At 38.6% G+C, this 14,903-nt stretch overlaps 1 protein-coding gene across 1 annotated transcript in view; it reads left to right on the top strand.

Annotated features, from left to right (window-relative positions):
• PPAT (phosphoribosyl pyrophosphate amidotransferase) overlaps positions 1 to 14,662 on the top strand; it is a 45,832-nt gene extending 31,170 nt beyond the window's left edge. The window contains exons 2-11 of the mRNA XM_075709293.1: positions 1,703 to 1,769; positions 5,255 to 5,461; positions 6,815 to 6,927; positions 7,047 to 7,192; positions 8,467 to 8,539; positions 10,068 to 10,219; positions 11,487 to 11,614; positions 11,901 to 12,122; positions 12,902 to 13,022; positions 14,487 to 14,662. Of these exons, the coding sequence (XP_075565408.1) occupies positions 1,703 to 1,769; positions 5,255 to 5,461; positions 6,815 to 6,927; positions 7,047 to 7,192; positions 8,467 to 8,539; positions 10,068 to 10,219; positions 11,487 to 11,614; positions 11,901 to 12,122; positions 12,902 to 13,022; positions 14,487 to 14,662 (1,405 nt within the window). The remainder of the gene's footprint in view (positions 1 to 1,702; positions 1,770 to 5,254; positions 5,462 to 6,814; positions 6,928 to 7,046; positions 7,193 to 8,466; positions 8,540 to 10,067; positions 10,220 to 11,486; positions 11,615 to 11,900; positions 12,123 to 12,901; positions 13,023 to 14,486) is intronic.
• The last annotated feature ends 241 nt before the right edge of the window (positions 14,663 to 14,903 follow it).

The raw sequence follows: 14,903 nt of genomic DNA on the forward strand, positions 1-14,903 counted from the left end.
TTCCTTCTCTTTCACTAACACTGCATAAAAGATGTAATCCTACGACTGGAAAGGCCTTTTCTTCTGGATGTTTGCTTCGCTCTTTCTGGCTATTGATCTTGTCCATGCTTAAAGGGACTGTGTCAGTATTTAAATGGAAATTGGCTGTAATAATAACATTTGAATCTAAAGTTGCCGAATGCAGTGTATCAACCCTCAGGATTTACTACCAGTCTTTGCATTTATAGATGGGACATCTTCCTGAGTTAAAATAAATGCGTTTAAGAATATCCTCATCTCCGATTTTTTTCTTGAGGGTCATCTGCGTCTATAACAGCGTAAATTCGCTCAGATATGTGTGAAGGTTATTTGGTTTGGCTTTCTGTAAGCAAATGTTCTTTAAAATTTTGCTTTACAGGCAGCTGGGGCTAGTCACCAATAAAGGGATTTTAAGAATTGGAGAAAATTTGTAATGAGCGTGGTTCAGTTGTAGATTAGCATCCATTCTGTAGATTTTTTGTGCCCAATATTATTGTTGCTTATACTAAATAATACCAGTGACTTAGGTTGAGTTAAACCAGTCTAATGTGCAAATAGCATCTTCTTCTAGTATTCTAAAAATATTCCAAGCGTTCCCTTTTTTAAAGGAAAACATCCTTGCTTTTTAGTCATTATTATATATGAGAGTGGATGGGAGCTTACCAGTCCACCGAGGTCCCTATGAGTGTTACAGGCATGGTGGGTATATGGCAGCAGTTTTGTTAAGAGTTAACACTCCGCCTTATTCCAGGAAGCCTTTTAAAGGAAGATCAAGCAGCCCGCACTGTTACCCACAAAAAAATCCAGTCTGCAAAACATGCCTTTTCAATGGCTAAGAACTGAATTACAAACCTTGGGCAGCTGTGCAGTATTCTGCCTGCCTCTGGCAGGGCAGCGTCGGGGAAGCTGCCCGTGTGCTGGGCATGTGCCCGGGGGACCCGGCGTGGAGGACAGGCAGCAGGGACAGCTCTTGTCATTTCAGCTGATACAGCGCTTCTGCTCAACAAAGCGCAACTGCCAGCCCGAGGTTGATCTGCTGTAAGAGAAGTATTTCCATTTCCAGTGACACCGTACACCAGACTTGTTTTGCTTGAGATCAGAAGCTGTGATGCCCCATATTAGTTTTATGTGCTCAAACACTTTCATCAGAGAGTCCATTTACCTTTTAGAGGTGTAAATGCTAGCTTGACTGCTTAAGTGCGAGAAAGCAAAAGCTTCTGCATAGGTGATCAGTGGAAGAGACAATGCATTCCCTTAGGCAAAAACATCGGTTTCTTAACACCCCTCCCCAAACTAAAGCAGAAATAGAGTAGTGCTGTAGAGCCTACTGCTAGAGCCTAGACTGTCGCTGCAAAGTGGCTTTTCAGATTAAGCATCTGCCGTTATTTTATGCCCACACTGAAATACGACTGCAGTAAGAGCCCGAGCCAGCGCTTATTAGTGGAAAGATTCCCACTGAATTCAGTGGGCTTAGGCACAAACCTTATGTGACTGTTTTGAAATAAAGCATAACATGGGCAAGGAACCAGTTTTGATTACAAGCCTGTGAAATAAAACAACAAATAAGCTTACATTAAAATTTCACATTGTAAAGAACAGGAGAAAGCCCACCAATCCATACTATATTAAAGCATTTCATTTGAAGCATTTCAGTGCTTTATGTTAATTATATTTTTCTCCATAGGGGCCAGGAGAGTGCTGGAATTGTGACAAGTGATGGAGAGTCATCCCAGGCATTCAAAGTGCACAAGGTAAAATGTAAATGAATGTTTTGTAGATGCCTGACTGAGATGCATGAAAGTTTGTTTCAGCTAGGAAAGGGAATACTTAGAGGGACAGTAACATGTTTTGATAGACTGTTTTGGTTTTGTCAGTGATAGTATCTGATTCTGTTACTTGTACGATTTCTGTTGTAAGTGCATGTTTAAAACTAACATGCCAACGTTGTCCTGCTGGGTGTATCCATGCACACAGTGGCAGACACACAGAAGTATCCAGATCAGGCTACTGATGTCACAAAAGCTACTTAGCAAAGTCACCCCACACCTAAGGTATTAACTCTGGAGCACCGATGCAACTTGAGATCAAGAGAAAAGCAAGATAGTTACAGACTATGCGTAAGCAAATGGATGACTAGTTCTTGCTTTGGTGAGACTCAAAGTGGCAGCTATTTTACCCATAGGTAAAAATAAACAGAATAAAAGATTGAATGGAGGCCTGAGAAGGTCACACAGTCTTTCTCGAGCTGACAGAATCCCAGCAGATGTTAAAAGACATAAAATGGCCATGGCCTCAAAAGTATTATGCCAGGAGAATACCTGCATGCTCTGGGGATATTTCTGCTCATTCTGTATTGAATAGTGATCAGGAAAAAAATAATCATCAGCCTATTCCATCCTGGAAGAGCAGAGAAATAAAGAACAGGAAGGAAGGAAATACGGAAGAACAGGAAATAAAACTACATCAGCAAAATAACCATGGGGCAATTCTTGATGTGTGTTCTCTGGCTGCAATCAGAAAGCAGTTTGTCTCTGAGGAAGATTAATTAAGCTGTTCAAATGAGTCCAAGAGTAAGAACTGCTTTGCTGCAGCAGCATGTATATCTATGCATGACTGCTCAATGCCTCATGCAAAGTGTTGTCTCATCAAGCATCACGTTTGTCACCTCTTCAGGCGTTTCCCCCCTCCTATCTGTTACTTACAGCCGGATTCACACGCACGCGTGCACACACTTTTAAATGCAGCTTTTCTCAACTTCAGCACCATGTTATCTGTTCTTCATTCCTGCTCCTGCTTGGGTTTCAGCTTTCCTTAAGGTTTACAGGAATTCCGGCTTCCTTTGAAGTGGGCTGCTGTATATATCCCATAGTAAAAAGAGCTTCTCAGAAAGAACTTCCAGCAGGTGATACCATAATTTGTAGTGTTTCCATGTTACTGAGCTGCAATACTTAGCTGTCATGCTAAGAATTTAATTGACTATCTCATCATATCAACTTTGGTATTTTAAGAGTTGCAGAGCACGTGATGGTTTCTTTTATCCTTGAAATACGTTTCTCAGCTACAGCACTTTTAAAATCTGTAATAACCACGGTGTAATAAAGAGCCTGTGGGGTGCAATTTATATGACTTAATCCTGGAAGTGATGCTAATGTGACAAACATTTGGTTCTGTCACACTGGTGAAAATACATTTAGGACTCTGACTTGTAAACTAGTCCATAAAAATGTCAGCAGCTAAGATGCTACTGTATCCATTTGCCCTCCAAACTTCGGTTGACTCTTCTTCATAGCAGAGACGACAGGATGGAAAAGGTGCCTGCTTCTCACTGCATTGATTTACTACCCAGTGCTTCCATGCAAACTCATTTTTGTCAACAGTTTAAGGCAATACATATATTAGAGTACAAACTGGAACACCTAAAGCATGGGTATGTGTTCCCCTCTGATTGTTACCAGCCTTCAACCACGGAGAAATAGCCCTTGACAAAGGCTATTCATCCTTTGTTTTAAACTCTGCCAGAAAGACTCATCCAGATTTGTCTGTCAGAGCCTTTCAGCTAGATTTGTATAACAAAACATTACTGTCATAGCTCTATTAGCTCAGGATGTGGAAAAACTTAAATCTCCTGTATAGACATAGCGATGCCAGTAGGAGAAAGACTTTGATCGTTTCACACTTGGATATGCAGAAAAATATATTAAAGTAGCTATTTGTCAGACCATTATCATGTTCTGGCACGTACCAGGCCTTGTATAATACAGACATAGGATTGTTTTCACTGGGAACTTTTTATACTGGTGTAATTCACATTCACCATCTCACACCAGTGCAATCTAAATCAGAGGAATATTTCAAACTGCAATTAAAAGATTATGTACTTGTGTAACCAAATCTGGTTTAAAGCGACATTGCTTGTTTAAGCTCTTGCAATGTTTAATGTGGCCACATCCATTAACACTGGACCTGCGAACTGCCAGATCTCCTGTTAGGATGAAGTTGGCCTAAGTAAAATAAGAGTGCGTGGTTGCATTTCTGTACATATATGAGCACATGACATAGACTCTAGACGACCTTTATGTCATCTGTGAGACTACAGATGATAATTGACCTGGCATAAAGTTTGCTGAATTATTGAAGTGGACTTATACCAGTTTGACAGTTTGAGGCAGTAATTTTTTAACATGAAAAGTAAGTATCTAAAACCACATGTGCAACCACAGCCTCTTGGTACCCTGACTCTAAAGCAGTCACAGCAGAAAATACCCTAAAGCTGAGCTTTCTTTAAGCTCTTTTGGTTGAGCTCTGAGAACAGTCCAACCAATTTCCATCCTTCCTGTCCCATCCCACTCTTGTTGTTGTACCTGCAGCACAGGTTATGAACTATTCACAGCTTCAGACCTCTCCCATGTATCTTTGAAGGTCCTTTAGGAGTGTTATCATGTGTGCAATCGTGTATATCACAGTTACCACGCGTGATAGGGAAACCGAGCATAGAAGGATGTAAATATTTTCCACAGGCAGCGGCAGAAGCAAGAGTTTGTAGGAGGGTCTGGAATCCAGTCTTGATTTCTACTCTCTGTGCAGTTTTTTCAGGCTATTCTTGCTGCTAAATTGTCTCCACATAGTGCTTGTTGCCAAAAGAAGCTCCTGACAGCTGACTAAAAAGTTTTGATGCATTTGTGCTGTACATAGAAGGCAACCTGGCTATATGAAGAGTTTGTTTTAAGTAAAAAATAAAACCTCTTGAAAAAGGCTTTGATTCTGACATTGGCAAGAAGGACAGTGGAATCCAATAAACATCATCACGGACCCAGTATAAAAGTAAATCCAATATACTGCTAACTTGTAAAAGGTTTTCTCTACATAGAATTTCCTTCTTGCAACTTTTTACTTCTTTGCCTGTCTTCTGGCAGTCTTTTTTCTGGTGGTTTTAAACAACACAGCAGTGTGGTAGTGTTTTTCAGAAGATATATTTTTAGTCAGGGAATAGATTGTTCCATGAAAATCCTCAGCACAAAAACGTATATTGCTTCATTTAAAAATAGGAGTAATGCGATCTGATATATCACTGTGACACCTACTCAGCTTCTTTCTTTCCCATGTCTTTCAGGTTATTTGCCTTTCTCTTAAAGTTGGTTGCATTAATGTTGTACCAAAAACAAACACAAGGAGAAATGAGGAAGTTGCCAGGAAAACAAAACCAAACAGAACTTTTTTTTTTCTTTTTCTCCCGAAGGGAATGGGTCTTATAAATCATGTCTTCAGCGCAGACAGCCTGAAGAAGCTGTATGTTTCAAACCTCGGTATAGGGCACACGAGGTACTCCACCTCGGGCATTTCGGAGCTGCAGAACTGCCAGCCATTTGTCGTAGAGACTCTTCATGGGAAGATTGCTGTGGCACACAACGGGGAGCTAACAAACGCTGTACGACTCAGGAGGAAGGTTAGTATCTCCTTTGGGAGGCTCTGGCATCGTTTCTTTCTGAGTATGAGGCAGCAATGAGCAGCAAGTTTGCTATGACTTTTCCTTAATACCAGACTGCTTGGGGTAGTGAAGGAGCCCCATAATCAAATCATTTTGGAGGAAAAAGATCCTGGGGAGGGGAGGCATTTGTAACTGTCACAGGAGATAATTCACCAATCCTCTAGACTGATGGTCACATTCTTGTTGATCAAGTGAGAAAGCTAACTCAGCCATAACAAAAGGTAGCTTGGCTTGAAGCTCTGCTCCTTTGTGGTGGCTGATAGAAGGAGCAAATCATAGGCTTATGCATTGTAATATGAAATGGCTGGATTGCAATATTGTCTTTATTTGTTTTTCTGGCTTGCAAAATTAATCATGAGCACTGTTGGGACATAAATGGACAAATGCCAAATTTTATAGTGTGTCTGGCTAGAAGGGTATGTGTTAAAGAACCAAATTAAAATTTAGCAGATGTTTCATTGTGAAATCTCTTCTATGATATGTTCCATCCAAAAGTGAAAGGACGAACTCTTGCATTGAAGTGAGGCAAATGTATGGCATGCCCAAAGGAACCTAGCCTGTCTTTAATCAGAGCCACAAGTGTATGGATGGATGGGAGAAAAAAACAGTGGTGAGGAAATGTAGATGGAGAGTGGAGAATCAGAGTTACATGAGATGTAAAATGATTTCTAAAGATAAAAATTAGGAACTGTAATGCATACAGCATTGAATGGGTTGTAACAGTTGGCTAGATACACTGCAGATTCTCTTCTCCCTTAGAAGCATAAATACGCCAAGACAGAACAATTTGGCTGACCAAATCTAGCAAACTTTAGTTGTGGGATTTCAGTTTTTTAATCCCACACTGCTTGCCTTCACATCTCTTTCTTTTTGTTGTTGCTTTGTGCCCAAACCACCATTCTGCCTTGATATCTCTTTCTGTATCTGCTATAGGTAATTTCGTATTTTTCCTTGTATATTTTGCCTCGCTTCCTAGAGCAAGCAGAAGCACAAAGCTGATAAAATGGCCCAAACATGAATTTATGCCCTGAAGATTGGTAGTATTAACTTTGGTTGCACATGGAGTGAAGGATTGAGATGCAAAGGGAGAAATGCAGTACCAGGCATAGATGATTGTACCAGCTCTTTTTACATACTTGGTTTGTTGAAAGAAATTTGATGTTACTGTGATCTGATCACCTGAAGCACTGATACGTTTTAAAACATTTGTTCATTGCACAAAGGTGGTGGTAGATTAAAATCTGAGCAGTGTTATGTGGGATTTTTTTTTTTTTTTAAAGTTGGTAACACTTTTGTTTTGTGTCTTAAAAGCTTATGCGGCATGGTGTAGGACTGTCAACCAGTTCTGACAGTGAACTGATCACCCAGCTGCTGGCTTTCACACCTCCTCTAGAAAATGACGATACAGCCGACTGGGTAGCAAGGTGAGCAGGATGGGTTTGAGAATCAAGAACAGCAATCTAATCTCAGCATAATATGCAGCTGTAAATGCACACAGCTGTTTGCATGACACACGATTATGTTCACCTATGTCTCATTTCAGAATAAAAAATTTAATGAATGAAACTCCAACTTCATATTCATTGCTAATTATGCACAAAGACATAATCTATGCGGTACGTGATCCATATGGGAATCGCCCACTTTGCATTGGTCGCCTTATTCCAGTAGGGGACATGAATGGAAAAGGTAATCCATACATATATACTCATAATCATATACATATACATATATATATGTATATATATAGTTTGTGCCTGAAATCACTGATATAAGTAATTAAAGCTACACTTACTGAGGTGTAAGTAGGAATATGTGATGCAAAAGTCAGTTTTGAAAATTCAAAACAAAAAAAAAATGTTGGTAAAGAAAAAATAATTTGTAGGAAGTCTGCAAATATCTTTTCTGTTCCCAGCAAAAGGGAATCCTAGTCACCTGATGACAGTGTCAGAATTAGGCAGCCCAACTGTGACAGAATATTTGTGACAATTTAGTTAACATCTCATCACCTAAACTGGAAAGCAGGGATGAACAGAATCACAGAGGGGTTGAGGTTGATAGGGACCTCTGGAGGTCATCTGGTCCAAATCCCCTGCTCAAGCAGGGCCACCTACAGCCAGTTACTCGGGACTATGTCCAGTCCAGAAACAAGTCTGATTTCTTCCTTTCTGGATTACTGGCAATGTATTTCTGAATTGCAAGCACTCCCAGTCACAGGCAGTATTGTAATGGAACACTATACAGTCAATTTATGGGAAAAATTCTTTGTATTCCTGTTTAGCCTGCAAATCAACATTTTCCATGAAGTGAGATTAAAATCTGTTCATTTGCATAAAAATAAAATAATTCAAAGGCAAAGTAGTAAATGCTTCCATATCTTCACAAAACTTGGTAATTTTAACCACAAGAAAAATAATCAAGATTTTTTTACAGCGTACGAACATTCCTACCCTGTGTTACACAATTCAATCTTTCCTGTGCCTGTCTCTAAAAACTCTCCCTATTGGAGTTCAATCCATCATCCATTGTAATCAAAAGGATCTATCTATCAACACATTTAGCATAGGAAAAGTAGGGAGTCTCTTGTGTGAACAAAAGTAATTATGTATATCTAAACTCACTGAACTAGAATTGGAAAAGTTTGAAATAGTGCAGGGATAACAAAGGTAGTTATCTGAACTGTCTTTCTTCATGAACTGTGAATATGATGCTGTTACTTCCACTTCTGCCTAGAACAGGTTTATGATGTTTACATTGTTGTTTGGTTGGGTTTTTTTTTTAAATAATATTACAGAAGCTTTGGAACACTATACCTTTTTTTTTACTTAGAAATTACAACAGTCTTTAATTGTGCACTTGGCAACCTAAAGCATAGCAAGCCAGATATTGCAGTAAAAATGCAATTGCAGGGGGGCGTAATGGTAACAAGAATTGTGGACTTTAACTGAAATCTTTCATTTCAGGAAAAGATAACAGTGAAACAGAAGGATGGGTAGTCTCTTCTGAATCCTGTAGCTTTTTGTCTATTGGTGCAGAGTAAGTGCCCTGATTCTCACTTTATTTGAAAGCTCCTCAGGCAGTGATTAAACATTAAACCTCAAATTGCCAAATATCATAATCTATAACAATGTGAAAGACATCAAGGATTAGTTTGTTGGGCTGTTTAGAGGGGGGGGAGTGGTTTGCCAGTCCTGTTTTTTGCCAGTTTATTTTCTTGAACAGATTAATGTGAAAGAAGAATTATGTGTTCAGAAAGTAACAGTAAAGACGACTTTACTATTGTAAATGCTTCTTGTTGCATTAAACCTGGTTATCCATTTAACTTTTTAATTTTAGCCTCGTTTGCAGCAGAATCATATTAAAAAATAATTCTTCAACTACAGAAAGGCTACATTGGTAGCTCACAGGCTGGACCAACCTGAGCTGTAGCATATGCTGTCTGATGAGCCAGTCTTCTTGTTTGAAAAAAATGATGGGCACTTGAAATTATTTCCATGCATGCAAACGCCCATCAGAGCCAAAACATGAGATAACATTCACGTTACCTCCCTCTCTAGCTAAGATACTCTGAAAAGAAATGTGTGATACTTTCTCTGGACAAGAAGAGAAGGGTAAGAGGCTCTTTGGGAGACCACAAATTGGGCTTTCTTGAGACAAGTTATTCTACATATGGATAAGAATAACCGTTTTCTGAAACGTCTTCAAAATCGCTGTTAAGAGAAGCTTACCATGTAGGACCATCAGCTGAATGAAGCCTGTGGGGTTTTAAAAAAGCAATTTTGTCTAAATTTTTGCTGTAGCCAGTGCTGTTGCCTGCTAATGCTAGTATCCGACCAGTGAATAATCACAGATTTGCTCACCTCTGAGTTATATCTCCAGAATATTTCAATATTTTGGGATAGATTTAGATTGAAATTATTAGGATAGCCACCTGAGGACTCACCAAGGGATCTAGAAAAATACTTAATAAGGTTAAATATTGTCACATAATAAACATAATACTAATCCATATTTCTTCAGATACGAGAATTGGAATGTACATTTCCAGTCAGCTTTATGTCATTCAGGGGTAGCTGCCTGTCACAGCTGTTTCTCTGTATCACAGACAGATATTTCTCTAGATATTGGCTTGTGGGGCAGGAGTTTTTTGGCTACCATCTTTGTTCTTGATTATGGTTTTTATATTGCATTATAATGTTTATTAACTTTCACAGAAAAGTCCTCTAGTATTGATCCAGGACTAAGTTATCAAAATATATTTAATCTCAATTAAACCTGTACTAGACTGAGTACTGTACATCTCACATATAGGAAGAATACAATAATTCTCTGGTATTAAGCATGAATTTACTGCTTTTGGGTATTAATTCAGACTGTTTTAGTATGGGTCACTTGTCGTAGTGAGTTGGTCTTAAAACACTCCAGTTCCAATCCTAAGATAGAAGCGGAGTGTCATGTTAGGATATTCAAAAGCATTTTTTCCTGTTAGTTGAATCTTATTTATATTTCAAAACTATCATCCAGCTTCAGGACATTTCTAAGTGCTATGTATTTCTCTTTCAAGGTACTATCGTGAGGTCCTTCCTGGAGAGATTGTGAAAATATCCAGATATGATGTCCAGACACTGGATGTTGTACCAAGACCTGAAGGAGATCCGTCAGCATTCTGCATCTTTGAATATGTTTATTTTGCAAGACCAGACAGTATTTTTGAAGGTAAGAAGATGTAACGTACAAAGCTTCTCCCTAAATAGTGGGAGATGTTATCCTGGAGAACGATGACTCTGGAAAGGACCTGGGGTCATAGTAAGATACACTGAATGTGAGCTTGCAGAGCAGGGCTGGGACAGAATGGGTTGGCACAGTTCTTGAGGACATGAAACTCATCAGGAGGAGCATGTAACATCACCTTCCTATTCCTGGCTGTGCATGTGGCCTCAGTCAGGCTGCCTGCATAGTCCTATGGAAGGGATGAAAAGAGCCACAGACATGATTAAGGTAGAGGAAATATCCCTTAAAAATGAGACACTTAAGAAAGGAACTTTATTGGTTCTTAGAAAACTTTTTAAAAATTAGACTTATGAAATAGGATCTGCAAAACAACTTTATCTTGGTGTTTTCTTTGCAAGAAAGGGTAATTTCAGGAAGGTGCTGTTAATATAACTTGAAAATCTATGCATTATCTAAGTACTTGGGGTTGTCAGCCTAATGCTTTTATTATTATTTCAGTAGAAGCCCTCAAAAATTGTCTTCTATCTTCTCAGTGACAAGATATTAGCCAGGACTCTCATACCTAACAAACAAGCTCTTCTTTGCTTTCTATGGCCATGCCATCTGTTGATCCTATACAGTTCCCCACCTTTATAAAGCCAGTTTCACCCCCAAATCCCTTTTTTTCATGATCCTCTTACCCTTCAATATCTTTACTTCTTACATTCCTTAGTACTCCTGCTGTACCTTTTGCTGTGCCTTATCTCATCACAATACCTCCAGTTCCCTCCCATGTTGCCAATTTTTTAGGACCTTAAAAGCTTCTGAAGCCTCTTATCCCCTTACTAAATTTGGGGTGAATTTTGCCAACAGATTGAAAGTTAATAAGCGGGCAGAGGCAGACAGTAGGATTGTACAAACTTTGTCTGCTGGTGAAACCAGCCTAAAAATAGAATATGCACGTTATGAACAGGCAGGTATAATTTCTACTTCTTTCCTCCTGTAAATAGATTTTGTAACTTCCACGGGACCTTTGGTTACCCGATTAGGGCAAACTGGATTTTAATTCTCTTTGTAGTGACATGAATGTGAATGTAAGAATATGACATTAGGGAAGGAAATAAAAAATGACCTTATGTAAGTGACTGCTTATTAGTTCTGGAGCTTTTCTCACAGCCTTCTATGCCTGCAACTTGCCACAGAAATTTGTGCAGCAAACTGAGAGGAAATGAGAATTATGCATACCAGGAAAAACACTTCTTGCTGTTCTTAGGTCAGATGGTGTATTCAGTCAGGAGGAGATGCGGGCAGCAGCTTGCTGTTGAAGCACCTGTGGAAGCAGACCTGGTCAGCACTGTTCCAGAGTCTGCAACCCCAGCAGCTCTTGGTTATGCTCAAAAGGTATATGTTAACTTGCCTTTTTTTTCCCAAGCATACCCACACATACCTCTTTTTTTTAATGGGGTATTATGGTAGAGTTTTGTACTGATAAAGCTTTATATCTTGAGTACGCCAGATACTCCTATTGAGTCATCTGCGCTTGTTTTTTCTGTCGTTATTCCACTATATTAAGGTATTTCAAAGTTCTGTGAAGTCATACTAAGTCCTAAGGTTGCTTTAAAAAACAGTAAGTGAGAATAACCAGTTTTATAGATATTAATTCTGCTTAATCGTCTCCTTTTTACAGTGCGGACTACCATATGTTGAAGTACTCTGTAAAAACCGATATGTAGGAAGAACATTTATCCAGCCAAATATGAGGTTACGGCAACTTGGCGTTGCAAAGAAGTTTGGCGTCCTGTCTGATAATTTTAAAGGCAAGCGGGTTGTTATCATTGATGATTCAATTGTGAGGGGCAATACCATTTCACCCATAATAAAACTACTGAGAGAATCAGGAGCCAAAGAGGTAAGTTAATTTTCAGTCAGTACAATACAGATGTAAATAGAAGACTGATGGGAGGGTAAAGCACAGGGGTTTGCCTTCATTTGTACTATACATTGTTTCTCTATTTCAAAGAGCAAATGTGCAAAAAACCAATGGCTAGTGCATGTTTATTGTGAAGATAGGTTGAGAAGTTTCTTCTGTATGACTCTGATTTTTGGGACATGAAGGAGGGGGGGAAACAGGTCTCCATTCATAAAGCACTATCTGGCAAATAAAGAGAGAATGGAAAACAGATTAGTTAAAATCAGAAAATCAAGTATCGGTGTGGTATTCGTGACATACATGTGATTTGTGGTACTGCATTAAGTACAACCACATACTGCAGTAAACAGGTACCTGCCTTAAGTCAGCAGAGCACAAAATTTTTAATTAAGATTTTTTAATTGAAACAGAATGTGCAAGTCCGTCACTGGAGAAAAAATGTTCCATATAATATTTGACTTTGTAAACTGAAACATGTGCATCATGGATTGAAAACCACAGAAGAAAAGCAAAATCAGGATGGAACCTTTTAATAACATCAGGAAATATTGTAAAAATAAATTCTAAACCTGTCTGTCTCTCCCCTGTTTTGTTGGCATCTGAAAAAACCTTTATCTTACTTTTAACCCTTCCATGACTTTGTGTAGTGCTGTTCTGTTCTTCAGTATTATTTTGCAGAACTGGGACTTTGCTATCATGTTATGATCTGCTGACCTTTGCCTTATAGCGGTCTGTTTTGAAACTGTATTTTTATTCAGGTGCACATCCGCGTGGCTTCACCTCCCATAAGATTTCCTTGTTACATGGGAATAAACATTCCAACTAAAGAGGAACTCATTGCCAACAGACCTGAATTTCATGATCTTGCAAACTATATAGGTAAATGCTACTTTTTCTTTTTCTTCTTTTTTTTTTTTTTTTTTTGAGAGAGATTTTACCTGTAGGCGGTTTATTGTCTACATCAAAATAAAGGATACCACATCAAGGCAACAGTGGCAAAACTGACTAAAAAATCATAAGGTTGATACACAAAATTTCTGCATTGTGAGTACCCTACGGATAAAACCAATTCCATTACACACTTTTTTTAAATGCAGTTAGTGAATTATATTTCTCCAAACAACAGAAAGCATTAGAATAATTGCATTATCGTAAGCTACAAATAAGGTGTGACAACACAGCTTTCCAATACTTAGAGCTCCTTCTGGGAAGGTCTTTACAACAAGGAACTACTGTAGGCAAAATACCAGGAAGAAAATATGTGGTGAAAAATTTGTCCTGTAATGAATAGCTAATGTAGTTTCACTTTCATGAGATATTCATAAAAATATGTTTGGAATTTGTAAACACCCACTGATTTTTCTACAAATTTAAATTTATGTAAATAATTTTAACTGCATTATATATTTCACTTTGAAAGAAAAGACATTTGAAACTAATCACAGAATGTTAAAATACATTTTCAGATCTCTAGAATGAGTCATATTTGCAGCAGAACAAAAGAAGAACCAACAGCTTATGTTGCTTGTGATGTGGTAAATAATGTACTCTTCATCAGGGTATCAGTAACAGAAGTCATGCTAAGGCTTCTGAGTGAGGAGATCTACATATGGTGTATTGTGCTGCAAAAGATTTTAAAAAATGGTTTAAGAACATAGCTGTGGTTACAGTAAACTCAGATTTCCTGTGCTAAATACTTACTCTCACTCACTGTCTAATATTGCAATGAAATTTTTTCCCCCAAATTATTGTGAAGGCATGTTGAAATACTTCAAGTTTGTAAGGTCTCATTTTTAAGTATTATTCACAAAATAATGACTGCAAAGGATAGAAAACTAATGGTGTGAAAAGGCCATCAAACTTTCTTACTGCTAGAACATTTGCATGAACTGCATACTGAATTTTTTTTAACATGATGGTCTTCCCCTCCTCCAAGTCCCAGTAAGGGTTTGTAGTCCCAGGTGCACAGTTTGGGAAGCACCAGCCATGCACACAGCTGCTTCCAGACCTGAACTGCGGAGTAACTCTGGGAAACTATAGGGAGTCTTAATACACACCCTGTATTTGGGTTCCATTTTTGCAGTATGTGTGACATATTTGTTCCCCACTCAGAACGTTCTGTCTAGATGTCAGTGAGTCTGCTCCCTGCACAAAGAATCTGAGAAGGGCAAGGCTTATTACGGTCTGGTAACTTTTCATACCCATTCTCTTTGGGTGAGGTGATTGACCTCCGTACAGTAACGCGTCTGCATTTCCAAAGAGTATTGCATTTGGTACAATATTACAGCATTGCATTTGGTACAATATTGCAGCTTTAACGGATGAATTCTTCATTTCCTCTAGGAGCAGACAGCGTTGTCTATCTTTCTGTGGAAGGGCTGGTATCATCTGTGCAAGAAAGCATCAAAGCAAGACAAGAGAATGAGAACAGCCTTAAAAGCCAGAAATCGCGTGTTGGCAAGATTGGTCATTGCACAGCGTGTCTCACTGGAGAGTATCCCGTGGAGCTAGAATGGTGAATTTTTAGTGGATGGACACCAGTCCATCTCTTGTTGAATGTACGTTTTTCAAAGATGCCTTTTTGCTAGTAGTCGTCTTATATTTAGGTAATACGGAAATCTTACTACAATTGCTGTTACTTAAAACCATCTTTACAGGACAGACTTACAGGAAGTCCAATGTGCTGATGAAAACAATGTAAGCAGATTAAAATACAAAATCATATAGTTTTGATGCACAGTTGTGCCTTCTATTTTCTTA

The sequence above is a fragment of the Pelecanus crispus genome, chromosome 4, assembly GCF_030463565.1.
Source record: "Pelecanus crispus isolate bPelCri1 chromosome 4, bPelCri1.pri, whole genome shotgun sequence".
NCBI classification, from domain to species: domain Eukaryota; kingdom Metazoa; phylum Chordata; class Aves; order Pelecaniformes; family Pelecanidae; genus Pelecanus; species Pelecanus crispus.